The sequence below is a fragment of the Cupressus sempervirens genome, chromosome 6, assembly GCF_028749045.1.
Source record: "Cupressus sempervirens isolate cs-2001-9-10 chromosome 6, ASM2874904v1, whole genome shotgun sequence".
Classification (NCBI taxonomy): Eukaryota; Viridiplantae; Streptophyta; class Pinopsida; order Cupressales; family Cupressaceae; genus Cupressus; species Cupressus sempervirens.
In genome coordinates, this window is record NC_143123.1 from 301471713 (window position 1) to 301493681 (window position 21969).

A 21969-nucleotide genomic window follows, 5' to 3' on the forward strand; every position below is an offset into this window, starting at 1 on the left:
AAGAAATATTTAGAGCCCTTGTCACCTTCATATAACCAATTCATCCTAGCCTGAATGTTTTGCCCCTGAATCTTGTAATGTTGTAGCTTCCTTATTTGCATTTTAACCCTAGCCAGGTTGCCTTCCAAATGAGTGTCAAATCTTTTGATCTACAGTTCTTTTTTAATAAAGTTTAATCTGGTCTGATAAAAGGGCCCTTCCCTATTCCTATCCATGGCTTGTTCCTCTCCAAAAATCTAGTACATCCTCCTCCAAGTGCAACAAAGTGCTTCCCATTGTTCCCTTGGTCTAAGCTGGCAATTCCAAAATTTGGAAAGGAGAAAGGCCATCTTGATGGGTTCCCTTGAGTCCTCATCCTGAAGCAATCCAACATTCAATTTGAAACCATTGGCTCTGGGTGGTCTGGAATGTGGGTATGCAACCGAATCAAGATGGATAATGGGAGAGATAAGAGATTGGTATAAAATAGAGGCAGGAGTCATAAACATTATAGATGCCAAATACTTTGCCATTACTTTGAATGTGACCCATAAGGCTCCTTGACATTGGATGACACACTTATCAATTATTTTATTAGCCCACTTAGGCCCAATTAGAATGACTGTCCACCATTACCTCCTTCATGATTAGAGTGGAACCCAATAACTTGGTCCCATAGGAATTTTAACATTGTGTAAGCATGAAACCCAAACATCTTAATTTTCCTGAAGGCATTTTCAGAGACCGACATTCCTGTCTCGTGTGTCCATTAAGTTTATAGTGGAAGCACACCCCTTGGTTTCCGAGCGTAAAGGTCTCCCAAGAAAACTTTTGATCTTCCATGTCAGGATACTCAATGTCGGGATGTAATGCGATAAGCAGTCTAGCATTAAGGTGTGGAAGAGTAACCTTAGGCTTGAGTATTTGATGAATAAATGACCAAAATTCAGGTTGGAGATTTTTGATTTCGACCCAATTTAGGGAGGACCTTGCTATAACATTCTCAAAATTGCCTTTGGGGGACCAGGGAAATGCTCTAAACAGAGACCAGGGAAATGCTCTGAACAGAGAAAGACCCCCAGTCTGAAAACTCTTTCCTGCATATTATGCGATTTCAAAAAGACAACAAATAATCATTTTTAAAAGAATCATTCTGTAAAAGTTCACATGAATACCTAGTTTCTTTCCCTGAATATTCAAAATCTAGTCATCGAAAAACTTACGAAAAGGCAGAGAATCTCTGTCCATGCACATAATGAAAATAGTTGTGTTCCTCAAACGGGACCGCTCAGATTTAATAACCTTAACCATATATTTGTTGGGAGAAAGAGAGGGGGTTTTTAAACCAAAGGGAGAAGACCTACCATCATTGCCTCCTCTGGGGTCTCCAGACTCGGCATGTCTTCCATCTCTGAGTTGATCTACATCTGCTGTAGGCCTTCCCAAACCTGCTCCTGTCCCCACAAAAGGTTGCCTGTAGAATTGCCCATTAAAATTTGCAGAAGGTGAACACAAAGGAGTCGAATACCCTGTAACCATGGCTTTATAATAAGGTTTAACTTGCACTGATTTTGAAGGGTCTGAGGATTTATCAACTCCACTTTCCAGATTTTTCCCACATTACTGCCTCCATCATTATTTCCATTCATCAACTAAACTTCGCACGGGAGAACCAGGCTGGTGATCAAGAACAAAAACAAGTTGGATGCCACAAAACACTTAGATTTTTCTTTTGTTAAAAAATAGCTAAAATCTTTGAAACCACAATTTTCAAAAATTGTCAAAAGAAGCTGTGGGAAAATCGTCAAATCTCAGATGTGATGTGGAAGGCACAGAATTTAATGAAAAAATTGTCAAAACCTCTCATTTTGTAGAAAAAAAAGTAAACAAACCCATTATTTGTCAAAAAATCATATAAAAGAAGCAAAATAAAGTCATGTTTTTTGAGGAAAAATCTATTAACGATTTTGGGGAAAAGTCACGAAAATCCCTCCACAATTTTTGGGAAAAGACCCTCTTGGATCATAAAAATCACGATTTTGGGCCAAAAAATGTGTAAAACCCTCAATTCAGATAAACCAGCAATGTTCTCAAGATCAGAGAGTACCCTTGTATGCATCAAATGTTGAAGTTTTGTAGCTGCAGGAGCTATCTGCATACTTGCGATGATTGTTCCTATCTGAAATTGTTATCTCTTTCAGTGTTGATGTTTCATATGCTCATGTGCGCACATGACTGATGTCTATTGAAGAGACTCAACTGTTTGTATTTGAAGAAGCTACAACAAATGTAGCATCACTGTTATTCAGCTTAGGTGCCGGTTTGGATTTGGGTTCGAGTTCGTAGGTTCGGGCAAAAAAAAGATTCCGTTTGGGTTCATGGGGGTTCGTGAATATATATATATATGTATTAAATATAAAAAATTAAGAGATAATATTTAGGACTAGGCTTGACTGCCAATGTGTTTCCCAGTTATTCAATACATATTTTAATTTGGTGTGATATTTTAAATCATATTTGTGCTGGATTTGGATTAATTCAATTGTTATTGATATTTAGTCACATATTTTATTTTATTAATGGTGGGCTTGAATACACACACACACACACATTTGTATCAGCTGTACGAGTTAATTTTAAAGTATATCAAATTGCAGTTTACTAACAGTACTGTTATACCATTTTGGCTGATTGCATCTTATAACAATACTGTTAGTAAACTGCAATTTGATATAATATATACACGAATTAATTAAGGGCTTAATCATGGCTCATCTTGGCTTAAATTGTGGTTTGTATATATATAGCTGTAGCATAATAAAAATAATAAAAAAATATAATTTTTAGTGTTTTTAACGTACTTTTTGGCCTTATGGGCTGGGGGTCCTCGAGGGTCCTTGCGGGTCTATGGCGGGTCTGTGCCACAGACTGTGGGTCCATGCCATGAACCCATAAAGACCCAGTCCGTGGTGTGGTCCCTGCTAGGACCTGCCACAAACCCAGCATAAATCTGTTCCTGGACCCAGTTGGCAGGGCCCGAATCCTACAACCTAGCGTTATTGTGACTATTGAAGTCTTCAATGATGATCAGCTCTTCCATACGCTGTATGCTGTTGGTCGTTAAAGGAAATGAAGAGTATTCATCTCTAGCTTTCTGAAACGGATTCTTTCATGTATGTTGGCTTTTTGTATTTGAAGGATTTCAATATTATCGCACTGTCGAATGTATTGTAACTGCTGGTCATTCAAGAGTCACTGTCATGTAGCTGAAGAGACATCATGTAGATTTTGAGACAGTAAAGTTGTGCAGAGTCACCACCCCATAATTGACATTACTTCCTGTAACTGTTGATCATCTTAGTGCAACAGTTGGATGATATTAGTGTCACCATCTTGGAATCATTGTAGACTTCTGCTAGCATGGTCTGGGATATCCCTGCATTATGTATTCTGGGAGTTCGATTTTCTGTGTACCATTTTGCTATTGATATATTATTTTGGGACATTTTGTATGTGAGATCATTGCAGGAGTTTCTTTGGTTTATTAGTATGTGTATCTGTTGCAGATTGCGATGAAAATACTGTAGTTAGTCTTTATGTGTTGGTTATCGAGAGTCATCCATACATGAGTTTTTGTGTTGTGTTTGGTCAGTATTGTATAAAGGCAATTATCAGCCTGTGAGTAAAGTATATCTGAGTCTACATTATTGTAAAAGGAGTACAGTATAGTGTTTATTCAAAGCATGCACTCTTAACATTCGTGAGGATTGTATTCAAAGTCATTCATTCTTAATAAAGTGACGTTTCTTGGTGTGGCTGAGTTTTTTCCCTCGAGAAAGAGGGTTTTCCCAGGATAATTATTGTGTCCATTTGTTCTTGTGTTTTGAAGTATCTGCTATTTGTCTTATGCTATTCTGGTTCATAAATAGAACATAGAAGGCCTCTTTATTTTGGGTGAAAGAGAAACTCAAAAATGGTAAAGAAGCAAAAAATACTGTCAAAGTTTCCTCATAAAGTGTTCAAGGAAACTACGAATTTTATTCTATGAAAGATCCCCCAGAAAAGCCCCATGATTTCTGTTTAAAAAAAAGCAAAGCAATAAAACTACGATTGTTTTTGATTTATTTTGCCAAAAACCGACTTGTGCTCTGATGTCATGAAATGATAATTTATTTTTGTTTTAAACAAAAGAGAGAAATGCTCCTTATATAAGCAATTACAAAAGGTCTTTGGATAACGGAAACGATCAAATACTGACTGGCTTACAAAATAGAAAGTTACTAAGCGAACTAAACGATTTAAAAGACTTAAATGAACAATATAAGCTAAATGTTTAAATATTACTTTCTTTCCTCATGTATGTCAATAGCTGTTGAAAAAATGTCTCTTTTTTTGGCCAAATAGTTATCATTGAATTTCAAATTTGAGGCTATGATATTGGATGGACCTAATTAAAAACATTAAATCAATTAGTGAAATAGTTACATGCTGATAGAGAAGAAATTTACCGGGATGAAGTAAAATGCTTAGAAAGAATTTAGAGACGGCCAAAAGACATTATTAGAAAGATGGCTTAGTTGGAGCTAATAAATGAAATTTCTTATTTAGATGTAATATATTTTATAAATAGCTTTTCCATCCTCGCATGTTGCATGAGTAGTGTGATAATGGAGGATAAGCCTAATGCCATAGATTCCATTATAAGAAGCTGGTGAGTTTCAACCAGATTATCATATTTTAAGCTTAAAATGACAAAAAAAATATTGGTCATTTTTAATGCGTGTTCCCAAATACTCTTTCTTTATTCTTTTTCCATTGATTCATAGAAGCTGCTACAAGAACCAGAGTTGAAAGGATACCGCAGTTCTTCAGCTTCCAGCCTTTCTATCTTATGTGGGAACAAGTTTAGTTGCTTGGATTTGGTATTCACTCTGCAATTGGAAAATTTATCTCCTCTCATAAGAAATTATAATTTTTCTCTCCTCTCATAAGAAATTATAATTTGGATTTTATGTCCATTCGTTGCTACACTAGAATTATTAGCTTCTTTTGAATCAGCTCCACAATTTGGATATTTATATCTTTCAATTACTTTTAATCTTATAAACATCTGCCTTTGTGGAGTCTTGTAAATAGCTTTGCAATACACATTTCTAATGCCCCAAATTCAAATCATTTTAAACTGAGGAGGTTGCAAAGCAAGATGAACAATATTGATGCTGTTGGGCATCATATAGTTGTCAGTATTGTCCCTTTAGATCATTAATTCATCTTCGCTCAATCACGCACTGTTTTTCTAAACACATTTAACTTTTAAAGTATTTTAATGTATTCTCTTAAGTTGTTTAAGGGGTGTATGCGTTTTATTGCCAGTATTTTACTAAAAGAGAGTTTGTTGTTGGGACTAGCCTTTCCATTTATATAACTGAGTTTGACACACTTCACACTTACCATTTTGGTAATTACCTCATTTTTGGCTTATTGCGAACTCAGATCCTTGAGAATATCATGTGGTTTGTTTGGCTAAGCTTCATAGTTATTGTAGTGCCCTCTTCTCACTACATTTGTTGTCCCTATTCCGGAGTGAACAATTTCACTAGTTTTTCATATTCTTTGTTGAAAAACAACGTGCTTTGTCTTCTCACTATGTCTATTAATTGCCTATGTTGTTTTAAGCAGATATTAATTGATTTATTGTGGATTGCCTGGTTTTTTAACCTAACCATGCAAAACAGTTTTACACATATCTTTTTCCCTTCATTTGTAACTGGACTGTGGAAAGCATCCTGACAGAGGATTTTTCATTCAAGTTTTGCTAGGCTGACTGAAGAAAAAATTCAAACATGAATTGCAGGGTCTTGGAAGCCATTTCCTGTTGTTGAATGTTTCTGATCTCATGCTTCTGCCAACAGTCACTTGTTTGGGTAACAAGGTTTTACGTGTGGTGGTGCAATATTGTGTCCAGAGTTTTGAATCATTGTTACACATGGTTTGTTTTAAAATAAACAAATCATTTTTTATATTAATAGTCCTGAAATCTTCTTTTGTTTTGGTGTGGTTTTTCGACTCAGTGAACACAATATAGTAACAGAACTGGTAAAACCCTGGAGTTAATCATTTGATATGCTGGCCCATTTTTTTTAAAACTGGGGTTTGATGTGAAAAGCCTTCTATTGATTACCCGTAAAGAATTTGTGGTTTATTGAACAGCCTGCAAGTTTTCCTTAGTTTTATTGTTATATGCTGGGGTTCTCATTCACCCTTTCATTTTTGTCCACCGTTTATTGAATAGTTAGGAAAACCTATGCAATATATGCATTATTAAGAACCTGTGAAGAACTGGAGGTTTATTGAATAACCTGCAAGTTTTTCTCGGTTTTTAAAATATTTACTATTACTTCCTTTTGTATGCTTGCATTTTCCTTTACCCTTTCTTTTTAATCTACTGTTTATGGAATAGCTGGGAAGACCTATGCATTATTTAAAACCTGTAAACAACTCAGTTTATTGAATGACCTGGAAATTTTTCCTGGTTCTTATAAAATTCACTACTCCTTACTTAAATATTCTAGGTTTTTTGTATACATTCATTTTTGATGAACTGTCTTTTCAATAACTGGGAAATTCCATGCATTATCAAGAACCTGTGTAAAATTTGTGGATTATAACTTTATTGACTAATCTGCAAATTTTTCCCATTTTTAAAAAACTTACTACTTTCTTACATAGGTTAATTTTTTCGATTTTCCTTCATTTTTATAATTTTATTATCTTCTGATTGAACTTTTTCAGAGCACAGGTGAGCAAACTATCTAGCTAAAAGATAAACTCAAAAACTCAATGCATGTGATCAAATGACACAGTTTAATGATAAATTGATAATCCACATCTTTTTAGCTTTTTAAAGAAAATTATCGGTCATTTATTTATATAATCAGGTTTTCTTATTTAATATTTCATTTTTACATATTTTCAAACTAGAATCAAACTTTTCCAGATAACAGCCAATCAAGTTAGATAATATTAGGTGTGACAGCCTATATTTTTAGTTCCAATTTTTTATTGACGCTTGTCTTTTGTTTTGTGGAAATTTTCTTTTTCAGATTTCAAAGGAGCATTTCCAAAATGCTTATGTTTGTCTTGTCTACCTTGCAGCTGAAAAAATCTATTACTGTTGGCGTTGTGGGGCTACCTAATGTTGGTAAAAGTAGTCTTATCAACAGTATAAAGAGATCACATGTTGTCAATGTTGGAGCTACTCCAGGCATAACGAGATCAATGCAAGAAATTCAATTAGACAAGCATATTAAACTGTTAGATTGTCCAGGAGTTGTGATAGCGAAGTCTGGTGACAACAATGCAACAATTGCCCTTCGCAACTGTAAAAGAATTGAAAAATTAGAGGATCCTATGACTCCAGGTATTTTGAAAATTTTCTCTTGATTGTTTGACCAACTCTCAAAATTGGCATTATCATGTTTTTAGACAGGAAGATGCTCAATTTATTTTATTTTATTTTGCATACTAAACAAATACAGTTCTTTCACTGGGTTCATTTGTGTTTTCCATGCATGAAGGAATAAATGTAAATGCTTTGACTATTTTCTGTCTTACGTTGCCTACAAATGTAATGAAAGAACTCGCATACACGAGGAAGATAATATGAATATGCTGCAAATTAAATATAATAGTTGAGAATAACAGGGCACTTCAAAGGGACAAACCTCCAAATATCTCCAATAAGAACACAATTCACAATTGGATAATCGCATGGGACTAGCAACCTCATATATATACCATAGGTCTAGGATATCAACTAGACCAATTTTATAACCTTTTATAAGCCTTAGGCTCATGTTAATAGCTAAATAACAATGCAACAATGATCATATGACTTAATTAAGAGTAAGGTTATGTAATGTCCCCTTTTTGGGGCATTAGAAGTTCCCAAGTTAAATTGATAACTCACATAATATTAAATTTGACTTATGAGAGTTAAAAGCAAATTTGTAAAATAGGTGAATTTTATATTATAGAGGTAGTTAAAAGAGGACAAAGTGGGAAAAGGATGTGAGAAGGAGGAAACTGAAGGGTCACTGTGTTGATGTACAAATTTGAGTCTGAAGAACTCCTCTTGAAGCCTTGCTCACTGAGGTACTTATCAATTTTTATGTACCATGCCCTAGGGGTTTGCTTCAAGCCATAAAGAGCTTTTACCAATCTAAGAACCTGATGATCTTTACCAACAACCTTGAAACTAGTAGGTTGCATCATGTAGACTTCTTCATGGAGATCACCATTCAAGAAAGCACTCTTGACCTCCATTTGATGGACCGTTTTGCCAAACTGTTCTGCCATGGCTAGGACTAATCTCATTGTACTCATCTTTGCAGTAGAAGCAAAGGTCTCCTCATAATCAATGCCCTGACACTGAGAAAAGCCCTTCACAACTAAACAAACTTTATACTTATCCAAAGTAACATAAGATTTTTATTTGATTTTGTAAACCCATTTGCTGCCAATGGGTTTCTTCCTTAGTGGAAGTTTAGGAAGGACCCAGGTGCTATTCTTCAATAGGCTATAGTGTTTAGATGTCATGGCCTGTTCTCACTATGGAATTCCTTTAGCCTCGGAATATGTTTGAGGTTCAAACACACTGTGAGTGTTGGCCATGAGAGCAAAGTTAACAAACTCTATAGGTTTGCTCTTTTTCCGAGCAGTTCTTCCATCAACGAGTTCATCATCTCGAAGATCAACAAGTGTCTTAGCCCACCACTTGGGCCGAAGAGGAGAATGACCAACATGACTATCAAGAGATGCTTGGTGATCAGGTTCCTCATCAAAAGAATCTGGATCAAAAACTACATCACGACTATAGATGATATGAGATCTCTCAACATCGATCAAGCAATAGGCTTTTTGAAGACTATTGTATCCAGTAAGCATGGGTTTCTGACTCTTAGCATCCAACTTGGTGCGTGACGCATCAAGGATCCAAACATAAGCAAGGGAGCCAAAAACCTTCAAGTGACTAATTTTGGGCTTGCGACCTAACCAAGCCTCTTCTGGAGTTTTACCTTTGACCGCCATTGTGGGTGACCGGTTCAAAAACTTCTTCTGTTAAAGTAAACTACAGTGCTGATTGCTTCTGTCCAAAACTTCTTTAGAACATGTTTGTGTTTGAGCATGGATCGAGCCATATCGGTGATTGTTTTGTTCCGTTGTTGAACTACACTGTTATGTTGTGGTGTGTGGGGTGTGGTTACTTGGTGTTTGATGCCATGAGTATCCAGGAAGCTAGAGAAATCATTAGAACAAAATTCCCCCCCATTGTCTGATCTAAGAGGAATAATAGATTTCCCAGACTCTTTTTCAACTAAAGGTTTAAACTTCTAAAATACAGGAAATGCATCTGATTTATTTATAAGGAAATACACCCACATTTTTCTACTGAAATCATCAACAGACAATAGAAAATACCAGGACCCAAGAATAGAAGGAGTGGCTATAGGCTGCAAATATTGACATGAACAAGCTTAAGTACCTGAGAAGCTCGCCATGAATCGCCACATGTGAAAGGTGTACGATGTTGCTTCCCAGCCTGACATGCATCACAAACTCCAAGCTGTTGAGTCTGAATCTTAGGCAATCCAAGTACAAGCTCATCTCGAGCAAGTTGAGAGAGATAATGCACATTTAAGTGCCCATATCGCTGATGCCAAAATGTGCTAATACTAGATTGCTGAGCAGCCATAGCTAAGTCCCGAGATTCACCAGAATCATTTAGTCAGAAAAGACCATGGTCCTCAAGACCCATTGCAATAGTAGATTGTGTTGCTCGATCAGTGATGGTACATTGATGTGAACTGAAGGTGACATCCAAGTGTGGAGAATGCCGTAGTAACTGACTGAAAAAGAATAGATTTAGTTCCATCCCTGGAACATAGTACACATCGAGGAAAATGAGATTCCTCCTAGTAGACTGAATTTGAATGTTGTCTTTGCCGAGAACGGTGTACTCTTCTTCGCCACCAAAAATAATAGAATATGAATAAGGCTGGTAGTCAGTAAACCAGTCTCTACGGTGAGTGAAATGACGAGAGGCACTTGCATCAATGTACCAGGTAGACGATTTGACATGATCTGCAGGGCGTTTAGCCATGAAGTCATAAAAGGCAGATTCCATTTGCTTAGTTTGCTTTGCACTGTTTGCTTTGGGTTGCGAACTTGATTGCTTAGATTGTAAAGCTAAGTGTTTCTGACATTCAACCTTCATGGGCCCAAACTTGCGGCAATAGTTGCATTGAATGTGCTTCTTACGGGAGCCATGTGATGCCGGAGCAAAAGACTTCTGCTGAGACAATTGCTAAAACTTGCCTTTATCCTTCTGAAAGGATTTTGTAGCAAAGGCTTGCTCTGTGGAGGTGGAGGTGGAGGTGGTATTGAAATGTTGTTTCCACAAATCTTGCTGAAGCAAAGTGTGGAGAGATCAGTGAATTTCAGATCAACACCAGTAGAAGTGATATTGAGAGTCTTGATAAAGTGCTCGTAGGACTTGGGCAAACTTTTTAGGGTTATGACCACAAGTTCCTCCATCTTGCGACCAATGGCAAGTAATTGATCACGGATTTCTTGAATCCGATTTAGGTGAGACTGGAGCAATGTGCGCTCATCCATGAAAATAGAAAACAGAGTTTTTTTCACAAAGAAGGCTTTGCTTTTGTCAGAAGTCTCATGTAGATTCTTGAGATGTGCCCATAGCTCGACAGCTATCTTGCCGGATGGAATTTGAGGAAGTTGTTCATCAGCTACAAATAGTTTTAGAAGCATCACTGCCTCCTTAATATTTAGATCCCATGTGACTTGATTAGGACTAGGGGTAGTCAGACGTTGTGTACCTACAAGAACAATATGATCGGTATCCCGATATTTGAAGATTGCTAATATCCGTTGCTTTCAAGTGTTGTAATTTTGATCATTGAAGTTTGCGTTGCCCTCGAGCATAATGTTTGCAAGCGATGCCATGAAACGTTTTTCAATGAAACAATGTGGAAACCAGAGGTGTGTTCTTCGAGGAAAGAAAATGGAAGAACTCAAAAATTTGAAGGATGACCTAGAAGAGAGCTCGAAAGACCTAGAAATAATGTGGTCGGTTTTTGGATATGCTGGCTCAAAAATCAAGGCACCTAGAAAAATCTGATGAAAACTGAGTTGAGCTCTCGAAAAACCCACCAAGAATCTGGAATTAATTTTTTTTTGAGCTCAAAAATTAGGGTTTCGTAGAAAACCCTAGTCGGTTGCAAAATGAGCTCCTAACAATGGCAGATTCAGGCAAAAAATTGTAGAAAACAACCAAGCCCGAGCACAATGGTAGATTTGGGCAAAAAAGAAGGGTTATTGTAGACGTTTGGTTGCTCCAAACACAAGAAAAAATGCCCAATCCCGAGCTGCTCCAAACGCGCGTTTTCAAACACAATTTATAGAGGAAAATGCGAGCATTCCAAGGATTTCTGTCGTGATTCGTAGGTGAAATGAGCCCTATATGTGTTGAGAATTGTAGGTAAAAGGATGTGTCGCGAGCAGCAAAAACATGCTTGGGAGTAATGCGAATGTACAAAAAACCCTAGTTGCAATTTATAGTCAAATCTAAGGAGCACAAAGGAATTTCTCACAAGGGCAGAAACCCTAGGTGGGTTTTGGAGAAAAAACCTTAGAAATGATTTTGAAAAATTTGAACAAATAATTTCAAAAGAAATTGTAAATTTTTCAAATTATTTTGAAGTATAGGCTCTGATACCATTTTACAAAGTAATTGGTTAAAATACTTGCTTGTTATTAACAGAGACCAAGAGGTCATTGAGAAAAAACCTTAGAAATGATTTTGAAAAATTCGAACAAATAATTTTGAAAGAAATTGTAAATTTTTCAAAAATATTTGAAGTATAGGCCCTGATACCATTTTACAAAATAATTGGTAAAATACTTGCTTGTTATCAATAGAGACCGAGAGATCATTATATACAAAACAATGGAATGATGTTTCCTTAGGAAACAATCATAAAGAATAGAAACGTTCTATTCTAGTTGAAAGAAAGCTAAAAAAGCTACAGCTAACTAAAGCTAACTAAATATTTAGAAACATTCTAATATTTACAATAGTTTACAAATAAATTAGCATTAACTAATAATAAATGTTTATCTATTATTGTAATACAACTAAGCGCTTCCGACATTCAACATTCATGTGCCCAGTATGGTGGCTATAGTTGCATTGAATGTTTTTCTTTCGGGACTCTTTTGAATCTGGAGCAGGGCACCTTGCTGAGAAGACTGTTGTGAACTAGAACCACCTTATCGCTGTCGCGATATTCGAAGATGGTTAGCATCCACTGTTTCCACGTGCCATAATTGCAACCGTTGAACTTTTGATTTCCCTCGAGTAAAATATTAGTAAAAGATGCCATAGCACATTTTTAGTGAATAACATGAAAATCTATGAAGGCATGTCCTTGAGGCAAAAAATGGAAGACCTAAAAAATTTGAAGGGTGACCTAGAAGAGAACTCAAAAAACTCAGAAAAAATATGTTGTCGATCTCGCAAATTGAGATACGAAAATTGAGGCACTTTGAAAAAATAGATAACCTAGTTGAGATCTCAAAAACCCCATAAAAAATTTGTAAATGTTTTTTGATTCGATACAAAAAATTAGGGTTTTGAACAAAAATGGCCCTGCTGCAAAAATACCCTTAAAATGGCAGAAATGTGCAGAAAAACAGACAGATCTGGATAAAAATGGGTTACAGGACCAAACCAGAAGTTGGCGGATTCAAATCTCTCAGAATGGAACCCCTAGTTGGATTATAGAGAGAGTTGGAAGCAAATATACATGTAAATAATTTCAAAAATAAAAGGCAGATAATTTCAACCAAGAAATTATAATTATTTTCGAAAAAAATAGAGTATTGGCTTTGATACCATATTACGAAGTAATTGGAAAATATTTGCTTGGTATTAGGTTATTAACAGTGATCAAGAGATCGATTTATACAAGAGACTAAACGATGTTTCCTTAAGAAACAATCGTAAAGAATAGAAACATTCTATTCGAGAAACATAAAGCTAAATATTAGAAACATTCTAATATTTACAAAAGATTACAATAGATAACCATTAGATACTAAACAGAGCTAATAGAAACTATCTATTATCGTAATAGGGGTAATATGCCCAGTTACTTTCTTTTGTTATGGTAAATTGATGTTCTTGTAGCTGTATTAACTACAATGAAACACTAGCCGGCTGCAAAAAACTCAAAAAAATTGCAGATAAGCTTAAATTGAAGCTGCAGGTACAAATGGTCATGCGAGTTGCAGACAACTGTAGACGGGCTGAATAGAGGTAGAACAAGCAAACCCACAAATGTGCTGCAAACTGATTTTTTGAATAGAAACCCTTTTTGGGTCTACAAATAAACGGATTTATTTCGAAAAAATCAAAGAACATAAGATTTCATAATGGAATTCTTAATTTTTTTAATTTTTTTCCTAAGCTCTGATATCATGTTACACATGCCAAATGATAGAATAATGAGATGTTTATTAACAAAGAATGGAAACGTTCTTATAGGATGTACAAACAAGATATTTCCAAAAGGAAACATACATTGACAAAAGACAGAATAGGAAACTTTCCTATACAGACTAAAGACGACTGGATGACCTTGAAAGAAACATTCTATCTTGGAAGATATTATCCTAATATCTTTAAACAAGAAACATGAATATCCAATGTTTGTTGATGGTGGTAAGTCAAGCTTGTAGGCAACACTGCCCATCAATTGTAAGATTTGATATGTGCCATATTATTTTGGAGACAACTGGCCTATCTTGTAGGATTTGGTATGAGCCATAGTAATTTGGAGACAGCTTCTTGTTCTTTGTCTATCGCTTCACCTACATTTGCTTGTAAGGTTGCACTCTTAAGGACACCCAGTCCCCAACTTAGAAACTTCTTTCACTGGGGTCTTGATCTCCTTGTTGCTTCATTTGATATTGTGCAATGGCTAAATTTTCCTTGAAGCTTGAGAGTACTTGTTATTGATGAAACATGTGGCCCTCCACAACATGAACTCTTACTGATACAATCAATGATGATGTGGTGGAAGGAGGTTGATATCCAGATTACATATAGTGCCATAAGTCGAATCATTTTTGATGAACTATGAAAAGAAGTATTATGCTGCCATTCTGCTAGTGGTGGCCAATCTGCTCATTGAGATTGCTTATTTGAATTGAAACAAAGTAGATATTCCGCCATCCACTTACTAGCAACCTCAGTTTGCCTATTAGATTGAGGATGACATGAACTATGGGCTTATTTGAATTGAAACAAAGTAGATATTCCTCCATCCACTTACTAGCAACCTCAGTTTGCCTATTAGATTGAGGATGACATGAACTACGGGCTAATTGAGTGTGTAAACATGAGAATAAGTCTGTCTGAAAGTTATTTGCAAACATAGGATCATGATTACTGACAATTACCTTTGATGTACTGTGTAGCTTTTCTATGTCTTCAAGAATACTTTTGCTAGTGTACTTGTGGAAAAAGGACTAAATAATGCAATGAAAGGTGCATATTTAGTGTCTTGATGGTCTCCCTTTTATTATGTTCGATAAACCAAACATTCAGCCACAATTTTTTGAGCATCCCTTTTTAACCCTTCCCAAAAGAAGTCTTGCTTGATTAGATCATATGTTTTCAAAACTCTTGAATGACCTCCAATTGGCAATTCTTGAAGTTCCGTGAGAATATTTTATTTGAGAGTGGAATTATCGCATAGGTTCAAATGCAATGCTCTTTATACGACATCTACCTTCCAAAGAAACTTATCTGAATTTCTGGGATCACACCTTAACTGTTGAATGAAATTTCTTGTAGCAACATCATTTTGCTAGTCTGCTTTGTCTTTTGCTAGTCAACCCACTTGTAATGTTGGGGCATCACATAGTAAAGCTTCATCTTTCTTATTATTCTTAGATAGTGCTTTTGCCATGACATTTTTCTTCTCTTGTAAACAACCTTTATATCACACCTCATTGTCTGCCCATTAGATAAGACCTCCATTGTTTTACTACATGAAGAATGGCCAGTTTCCTCTCAGAGATTGACTCTTGCTCTTTGATTGACGTCTTTCGAAAGCATTGGGTTGATGTTCTTCTTGCTGAACTGTTCCTACACTGCTTCCTGAACCATCACATTCTACAATAAAATCCTTAGTGAAGTTTGGAGCTGCAAGAACGTTCGTACACATAGCCTCATTCAGTCACTCAAATGCTGCATTAGCCAACTCATTGCATGAAAAAAAATCCTTCTTTAATATAGCTATGAGGGATTTCTGCTATACGACCATAATTCTTCACAAATCTAAGAATCTTTGATAGTATCTCATCAATTCCAAGGAGCTCTTCAATTTATTTATTAATGGTTTTGTGAACATTGCATTCCAGAACAGCCTTGAATTTTGCTGGGATCCACCTTTTTAAATTGTATAGGCAATAGGCCGAAGCCTGGATTATTTATTTATTATTATTTGTTGAGAGTAATTATTATTATGTGTCAAGCTTGAGTAGATTCAAACCCAAGACCTTCAGACGAGATGTTCACATTTTACTGTTGTGTTGTACGCTTTTGCCTTCGCTGGGATCCACCTTTACTTCTACACGTGAATCTACATTTGAGAACAAAAAGTATCATAGTGGTTCGATGGGATATCATAAAATCTGGCAATTTTTGTAAGGAAAAAATGAACTTCTGTTGATCTAGAATTATTTTTTCAGAAATTTGTTTTTCTTGCTTGTTTTTTGAATAAAAATCTTTTGGAGGTATTTAATGAAATTTTTGTGGTTTGTCTTCAGAGATTTTTGCTAAAAATTGTGAGCCTAGTAAAGGGGTATTGATCAAGCTACTTAGTGATTTGAGAAAAAGTTGTGTTTTCAATGGTTGCATGTAGTTGCATGTTTGTTGCATTTTCTTGCATGTTTGTGAGTTGTATGATGCTTTCTGTGTTGTTACCACATGAAATCTTACGGTTTGTCGGATGAAGGTTTCGCTGATGGGTTTTAATAAATTTTTCCTCAAAAATTGTCTGTTGGGTTTTACCCTTTTCCCTAGAAAATGAAGTTTTTTATTATCTGATTAGTGTCTCACATTCTGTTGTCTAGTATTTATCATTTTTTTACCTCAAAACTTATATCTGTTTTTTTCTGTTTTTAAATCTTTGCTTTTTGTAGCATGTTTTGAGTCATAGTGGTCATCCACAAATAAAGGAATTCATAGTGCATTTTGCAGTCTGTTTTGAGTCGTAGTGGTTATCCGCAAAAAAGGTTTGAGCAACTCTGATTTTCAAAGGTTCCATGTAGTTGCATGTTTGTTGCACGTTTTTGCATGTACATTTGGTGAGTTGCATGTACTTGCATGTGCTGTCACTGCACAAAGTCTCGTGGTTTGCTGCACGAAGGCTTCTCTTCTGGGTTTTAATAAATTTTTCAAATATTTATCTGTTGGGCTTTAATAATTTTTTCCTCAAAAACAATAAGCTTTGTATCAACTAATGTGTGTCATATTCTGTTGTCTATTTTGATCAAATTTTCATCTCTTTGTTTCTACTTTCTGATTTTCTGAGTCACAGTGCTCATTTGCAAAATAGGTTTGATGATTTTCCTCAAAATTGTGGTTTCAGTTTCATCTTGGTGTCTCTGGCTACAAGGAGTGATACTTTTGTTACCCAGGTACCAGATTGCATGGCTTCTTGGTCATTAACATTTTGCAAGTCCAAGGAGGGTCTCAACAACAATAAAATGTTTTGAAGAATTTGTGACCAAAATACATTGTGTCTCCTACATGGTAGTCAGACGATGACCATTAAGTGAGGGTATTAGAATATTGTAATGTTTTTTTAATGGCCTTCTTAGTTATTCTTTAGTTTTTTTAGGTAGTTTCTATTTTCATCTTTTCGTTCGCGATTGTTTCTTATATTCTTTTAGAAACATCTTTGTACATCTTTGTGAGGAGCTTCTATCTCTTTGTTTTATTACAATATCGATTTACCATAAGAGCAAGCCTTTTTGGCTGTGTGATAATTCCAGCCTTTAGCATCTCTTGAAAAATCATTTCAATCTCACTTTTTTGTATATACAGGTACCAAGAAGGCCTCAACACACAGTTGAACGGAATGATAGTGATTCCTCTTAGGATGAAGTCTCTTAGGCTTAGTCACGGGGTTCGCCGAATTTTTGGCTTCAGATTCGAAATTCGACAAACCTCAAAAAAATGAAAAACATTTGCCAAGTTTGTCATAAAATTTGTAAAAAACCATTTTTGGATTTTTGGGGAAAAGAAAATCTAATACAATGCCCTTTGTTTGGGTCTTTGGAGGTTGGTTAGGGCAAAAAATTGCAAAAACATTTCTGTGCATTTGAAGCTCGGTTAGGGCAAAAAACTCCTAGGAAAAAAACTGCGTTTGAATATCACGACGCCATTGGAAGGTTGTGTGTGAAGCTCGTGGCAAATCGTATTACCTTGCTCTAGCCTCCTGCCGATCCTCTCCATTTTCGTTTGCTTAGCTTTGTTCCTCTGCGTTTGCTTTATCTGTTTGTCCGCCCCATTCGCTTCTCTATTTCCAGCTGACAGTTTGATGACATTTTTATTATTTATTTGATAGACAGTTTGATAACATTTTTATTTATTTGTTGAGGTTTTAAAGTTTAATTAGATAATAATATTAAATGTTATGTTTATTATTATGTTTTAATGTTTTGTAAGCTAATGATAAAACGTTATGTTTATTATTTCTTTATCAATATCTGTATGTATTTATTTTAGAAAAACATTAATAATGTGTGTATATTTTATGTATATTTATTTATTTATTATCAGTAAAATAATAATATTTTGTATTTTTTTAATGATTAGAAATTTACTTATTATTACAGTGGTTTTTTATTTATTTTTGATTTTGTAATTTTAAAGTTCTATTTTATTAGAAAATATTAAATAGAAAGATTGTTATTCTTTTATTTTAATTCTCTTTATTAGCAAAGAAAAGTAAAAAACAATATTATACTCTTTAATTGTCTCCACAAAGTTACAAACCTTCCTAGCGATATATATAATAAGGCAAATTTATTGTCAAATGTTTTTCAATTTTTTTAACCTTGCCGAACTTTTTCCGAACTTCATAGTTGTCGAACTCGAACTCGAATCTTGTGACTTAGCTTTTAGGCATGTCCCCAAAAACATTAAATGCCGATCTATAATTGCTTGTAAATCTGATTAAGAAACTCTCATTGATAGGCTTCCGCTGAAAATAGGTGGCCCACAAAATCATTAGCTCCTTTCTTGAGCATTTTTGCATTCTATAAGAGCTTACCATCTGTGCAGACTTTGCACGCAACCCTCTTAGATCTACCATTTTTCCTTTTGGTTGAAATCTCACGAATAGTGCTGATAGTTCATTTCGATTGTTTGCGAGTAGTAAGCGAGTGTACTTTCAAAACAATATCTGCCACACCCATGGGGAAAACATACATTGGGTAATCGGGATGATAATATCTCACGATTAATTTAATGTCATATATGTTAGTTTAGACGAGTAGCCAACTTATTGTTGATGAAATTATGAGCACTACTTTTGTCAATGAATACTATTACTCTTGACTCTTGAGAGTTTGTAGAGTGCTAAAACTTGAAGAGTGCATGGAAGAAATGATGCGTTGAGAAGTGTGTGATTCCTCATTTGACTCAATATGACCATCTAATTGTGGTTCTTGTCTTCCTTAATTTGACCTTCAACATAGGACAATTTCTTTTCACTGCATTTATACACTTGACAATATTTGACATCATAGTTGAAACATAACCCATCTTTTTTCTCAATTTGTTGTGGAGTCAACACAGAGGTTTGAGCTAGTGGCTGTGTAGGTAAGGTCTTGCTTTTAATGTTTAGGATCCCTTGTCTCTTGTGGGCCAAAAACGTCTCAGTTTTTCTTACCATAAATATTGCTTGTGACACAGATTGTGGTTGGAACAAACTTACCTCACATTTAATATTGCCCTTAAACCTTGTATAATATTGCTCTTAAACCTCATCTTATTGAGAGACTTTGCTAAGGATACCAAGGAGTTGAAGGAATTAGTGAAGACTGGTGCCTACTATGAACCTGCATCAATAAAGAAACTTTGGATGTTTGTCCTAAGGGCGATTATCTCTTACATTACGTTTGACACTAGGTATGACAGGATCCGTACCCACCATTTTGTTATCCTAAACCACTTCAGGTATGGAACAAAAATCTCCATCCCCTTCTACCTTTTTCTTCTCTGCAAATAAGAGTATGATGGGTTTTAAGAAGAAAGCGTACGCTAACCTTGCCTTCCATGAGGGTCCGTTATTACTTATATATGAGAACTTTAAAGCTCAAACTCGTGGAAGAGCTATTGCCCATAAGGCAGAGACCTCAGAGGATACAAAAAGCTCTTACCTTCCTTCTAATATGAAGGATAGTGCAGGGCTGCATTCGGATGATGATGAGGAGGTCGCCAAAATTATGAAGGACATGGGCAGGAAGAAGAAGTCTGATTAATTGAAGAGGAAGAGGGGATGGAAACGAATGAGAAGGGTAATGTGAAAGAGGTGGGCACCAGTTATGCTCAGTTAAGCAGGAAGGAAGACAACCCAACCAAAAGGAGGGGGGTGGAGATAAGGAAGCAGAAAAGGCACATGGTAAGGGTAAGGAGACCAAGCTCGAAGCTCAAGAAGAGAGTAAAGAGGAATATGGTTTGGAAAAAACCATTGTTACTCTTGGTGCAAAGGGGAGGAAAAATACATGGAGGAACTTTCAAACAAGCACAGTGAAAATGGGTCTGGTTAGTGAGCATATCCATCCGGAGGTTATGGAGGGAAGGGATGGCAGAATCCAGTTGGAGGAACTCATCAACCCAGCTTTGGTGATTCTAAGTGGTAACGCGAGGGAATTGGCGATGAACCTCCTAAACAACGCTTGCAACAGTATGGTGGACAATTTCCGGTCCATTAAATGGATTTTTCATGAAATAGAAGAGATAAAGTTCAGGATGCAATGGCAGGAAAGGATGGAAGGGGGGGACAGAAATGTTAGAATAAGAAAGTTGGATGCGAGGGTTTTTGAGATTGAAAAAAGAGTGGAAAGGATGGAGAGCTCTCTCTGTAGCTCGGCTAACCAGAGTCTCAACATAATCAAAGGATTAAATGATAGTATCATTCAGCTGCACTCGATGATGGAGGAAAGCAAAAAGGGGAAGGAGGAAAAGGATAGAGGAATTCAGGGTCGCAGATGAAGATGACTTCTTGCAGGTTGAGAGCCCAAGCAAAAGGACATCGGATAAGAGGAAGAGGGAAGAGGAGGTGTCTCTGGATGATAGTCATTTGAAGACTGACGCGACATAGATCATGGGAGAGCTGGAGCTCAAGAATGCAAATCTGGTCAAAGAAAAGGTGCCCAGATTGATGCTCCTAGTTTTTTGTCTGTTCCCTAGCTTTTGGCTGTTTTTATTTTGTTTAGTTTTGGTGACCTGGAATGCCCTGTTGTTTTTTGTTGCTTTGATGCCAGCACTAGACTTTAAGTAGTATTTTGATGTTAACTGATGGGTTTCAAAAAACCTTGTTAAAAACCTGTTTTACTTAATCAAAAAACAGTCTCCACTCTTAGACAAAGGGCTTGAAATTTATGAACATAGTCCTTGACCGTATTTGTTTGCTTTGATTTTGTGAGTTTGGAGAAGTAGCTATTTATAAATTCATCTACATAATTGCAATAAATCATACAAATAAATTCAAAATGCTTTGAATATTTTACTATGACACAATAGGGTTGAATTTCCTGGTTTGCTCAATTATCCACGGGCAAGAAGAACATTATTACCCTCCCAACCATAGATGATACGTAATCTCCCCCGATCTCACCTCTAGTAAATGACCCTCCTTATATATATATATATATTAATATAATTATATATTATATAATTATATTACAATAATATAATATCAACAAATTATAATATTAATTATATATATCAATATAAATATATTATCATTATTAGTATAATATAATAATTATTATATTATCATAATAATTTAATTATATTATCTGATATTTAATAATATAAATATAATCACAACCTTTCTGATATCTATGTTGGCTTGTGGATTCCAACCTCAGCTACAGTAAAAATCAACAAGTAGGGAGTAGATCTCACTTTCATAGAGGGAAATCTCCACATTTGAGAAGGCAATTTTTTTGAAATCTTAGTTCTGAAGTAAGATGCTTAGTTCCTTTAAATTTGTATTGTAGGCTTCTCAGTTAGGACTTGAAAACTTTATGCTCGCTCACTTATGCTCCTGTTGGGGACACCTAGCTGTGCCATGGACAGTCAAGGGATGTGTGAGATGCTGCCGACTTCCTCAGAGAAGGCTAGTTGTCCTCAACATGTTTGCTATCATCCCGATGTTGCGGATGCATTGGGGATGTTTCCAGATTTTCTTATATTGGGGGTATGGCTAGGGTATGTCTCATTATGCCCCCTCGTCACTTAAACACCTTAGGGGACAGGGACATGTTTGAGGGGTGGGGTTGCATTCCTGTGTAACAAAGATATTAGTCAAATACAGTTCTTGCCTTGGGCCCTGTGAAGGAAGAAGTTTAAATGCATTCTCTTGTTGCTGTCTTGGTACCTGAAATTGCTACTCATTTCATAAATGGAAATAAAAATGCGCTCAAGATCAGAACACAATGTCCAGCTCTGACATTTTAGGCTATCCATTGTGGACAAAGCAAGAGGAAGCACTCGAGTAATTACAAATCACAACAAGTGCCCCTTTGCCAAACCATTTTGCAGGATCATTCGATGAACAACTGGTACAGGAAAATCCTACTTGATAGCATGCATAAGAA

General features: G+C 35.8%; 1 protein-coding gene across 1 annotated transcript in view; it reads left to right on the forward strand.

Moving 5' to 3' along the window:
• LOC149552400 (guanine nucleotide-binding protein-like NSN1) overlaps nucleotides 1-21969 on the forward strand; it is a 44740-nt gene that overhangs the window by 12132 nt on the left and 10639 nt on the right. The window contains exon 7 of the mRNA XM_089790200.1: nucleotides 7135-7399. Within this exon, the coding sequence (XP_089646326.1) occupies nucleotides 7135-7399 (265 nt within the window). The remainder of the gene's footprint in view (nucleotides 1-7134; nucleotides 7400-21969) is intronic.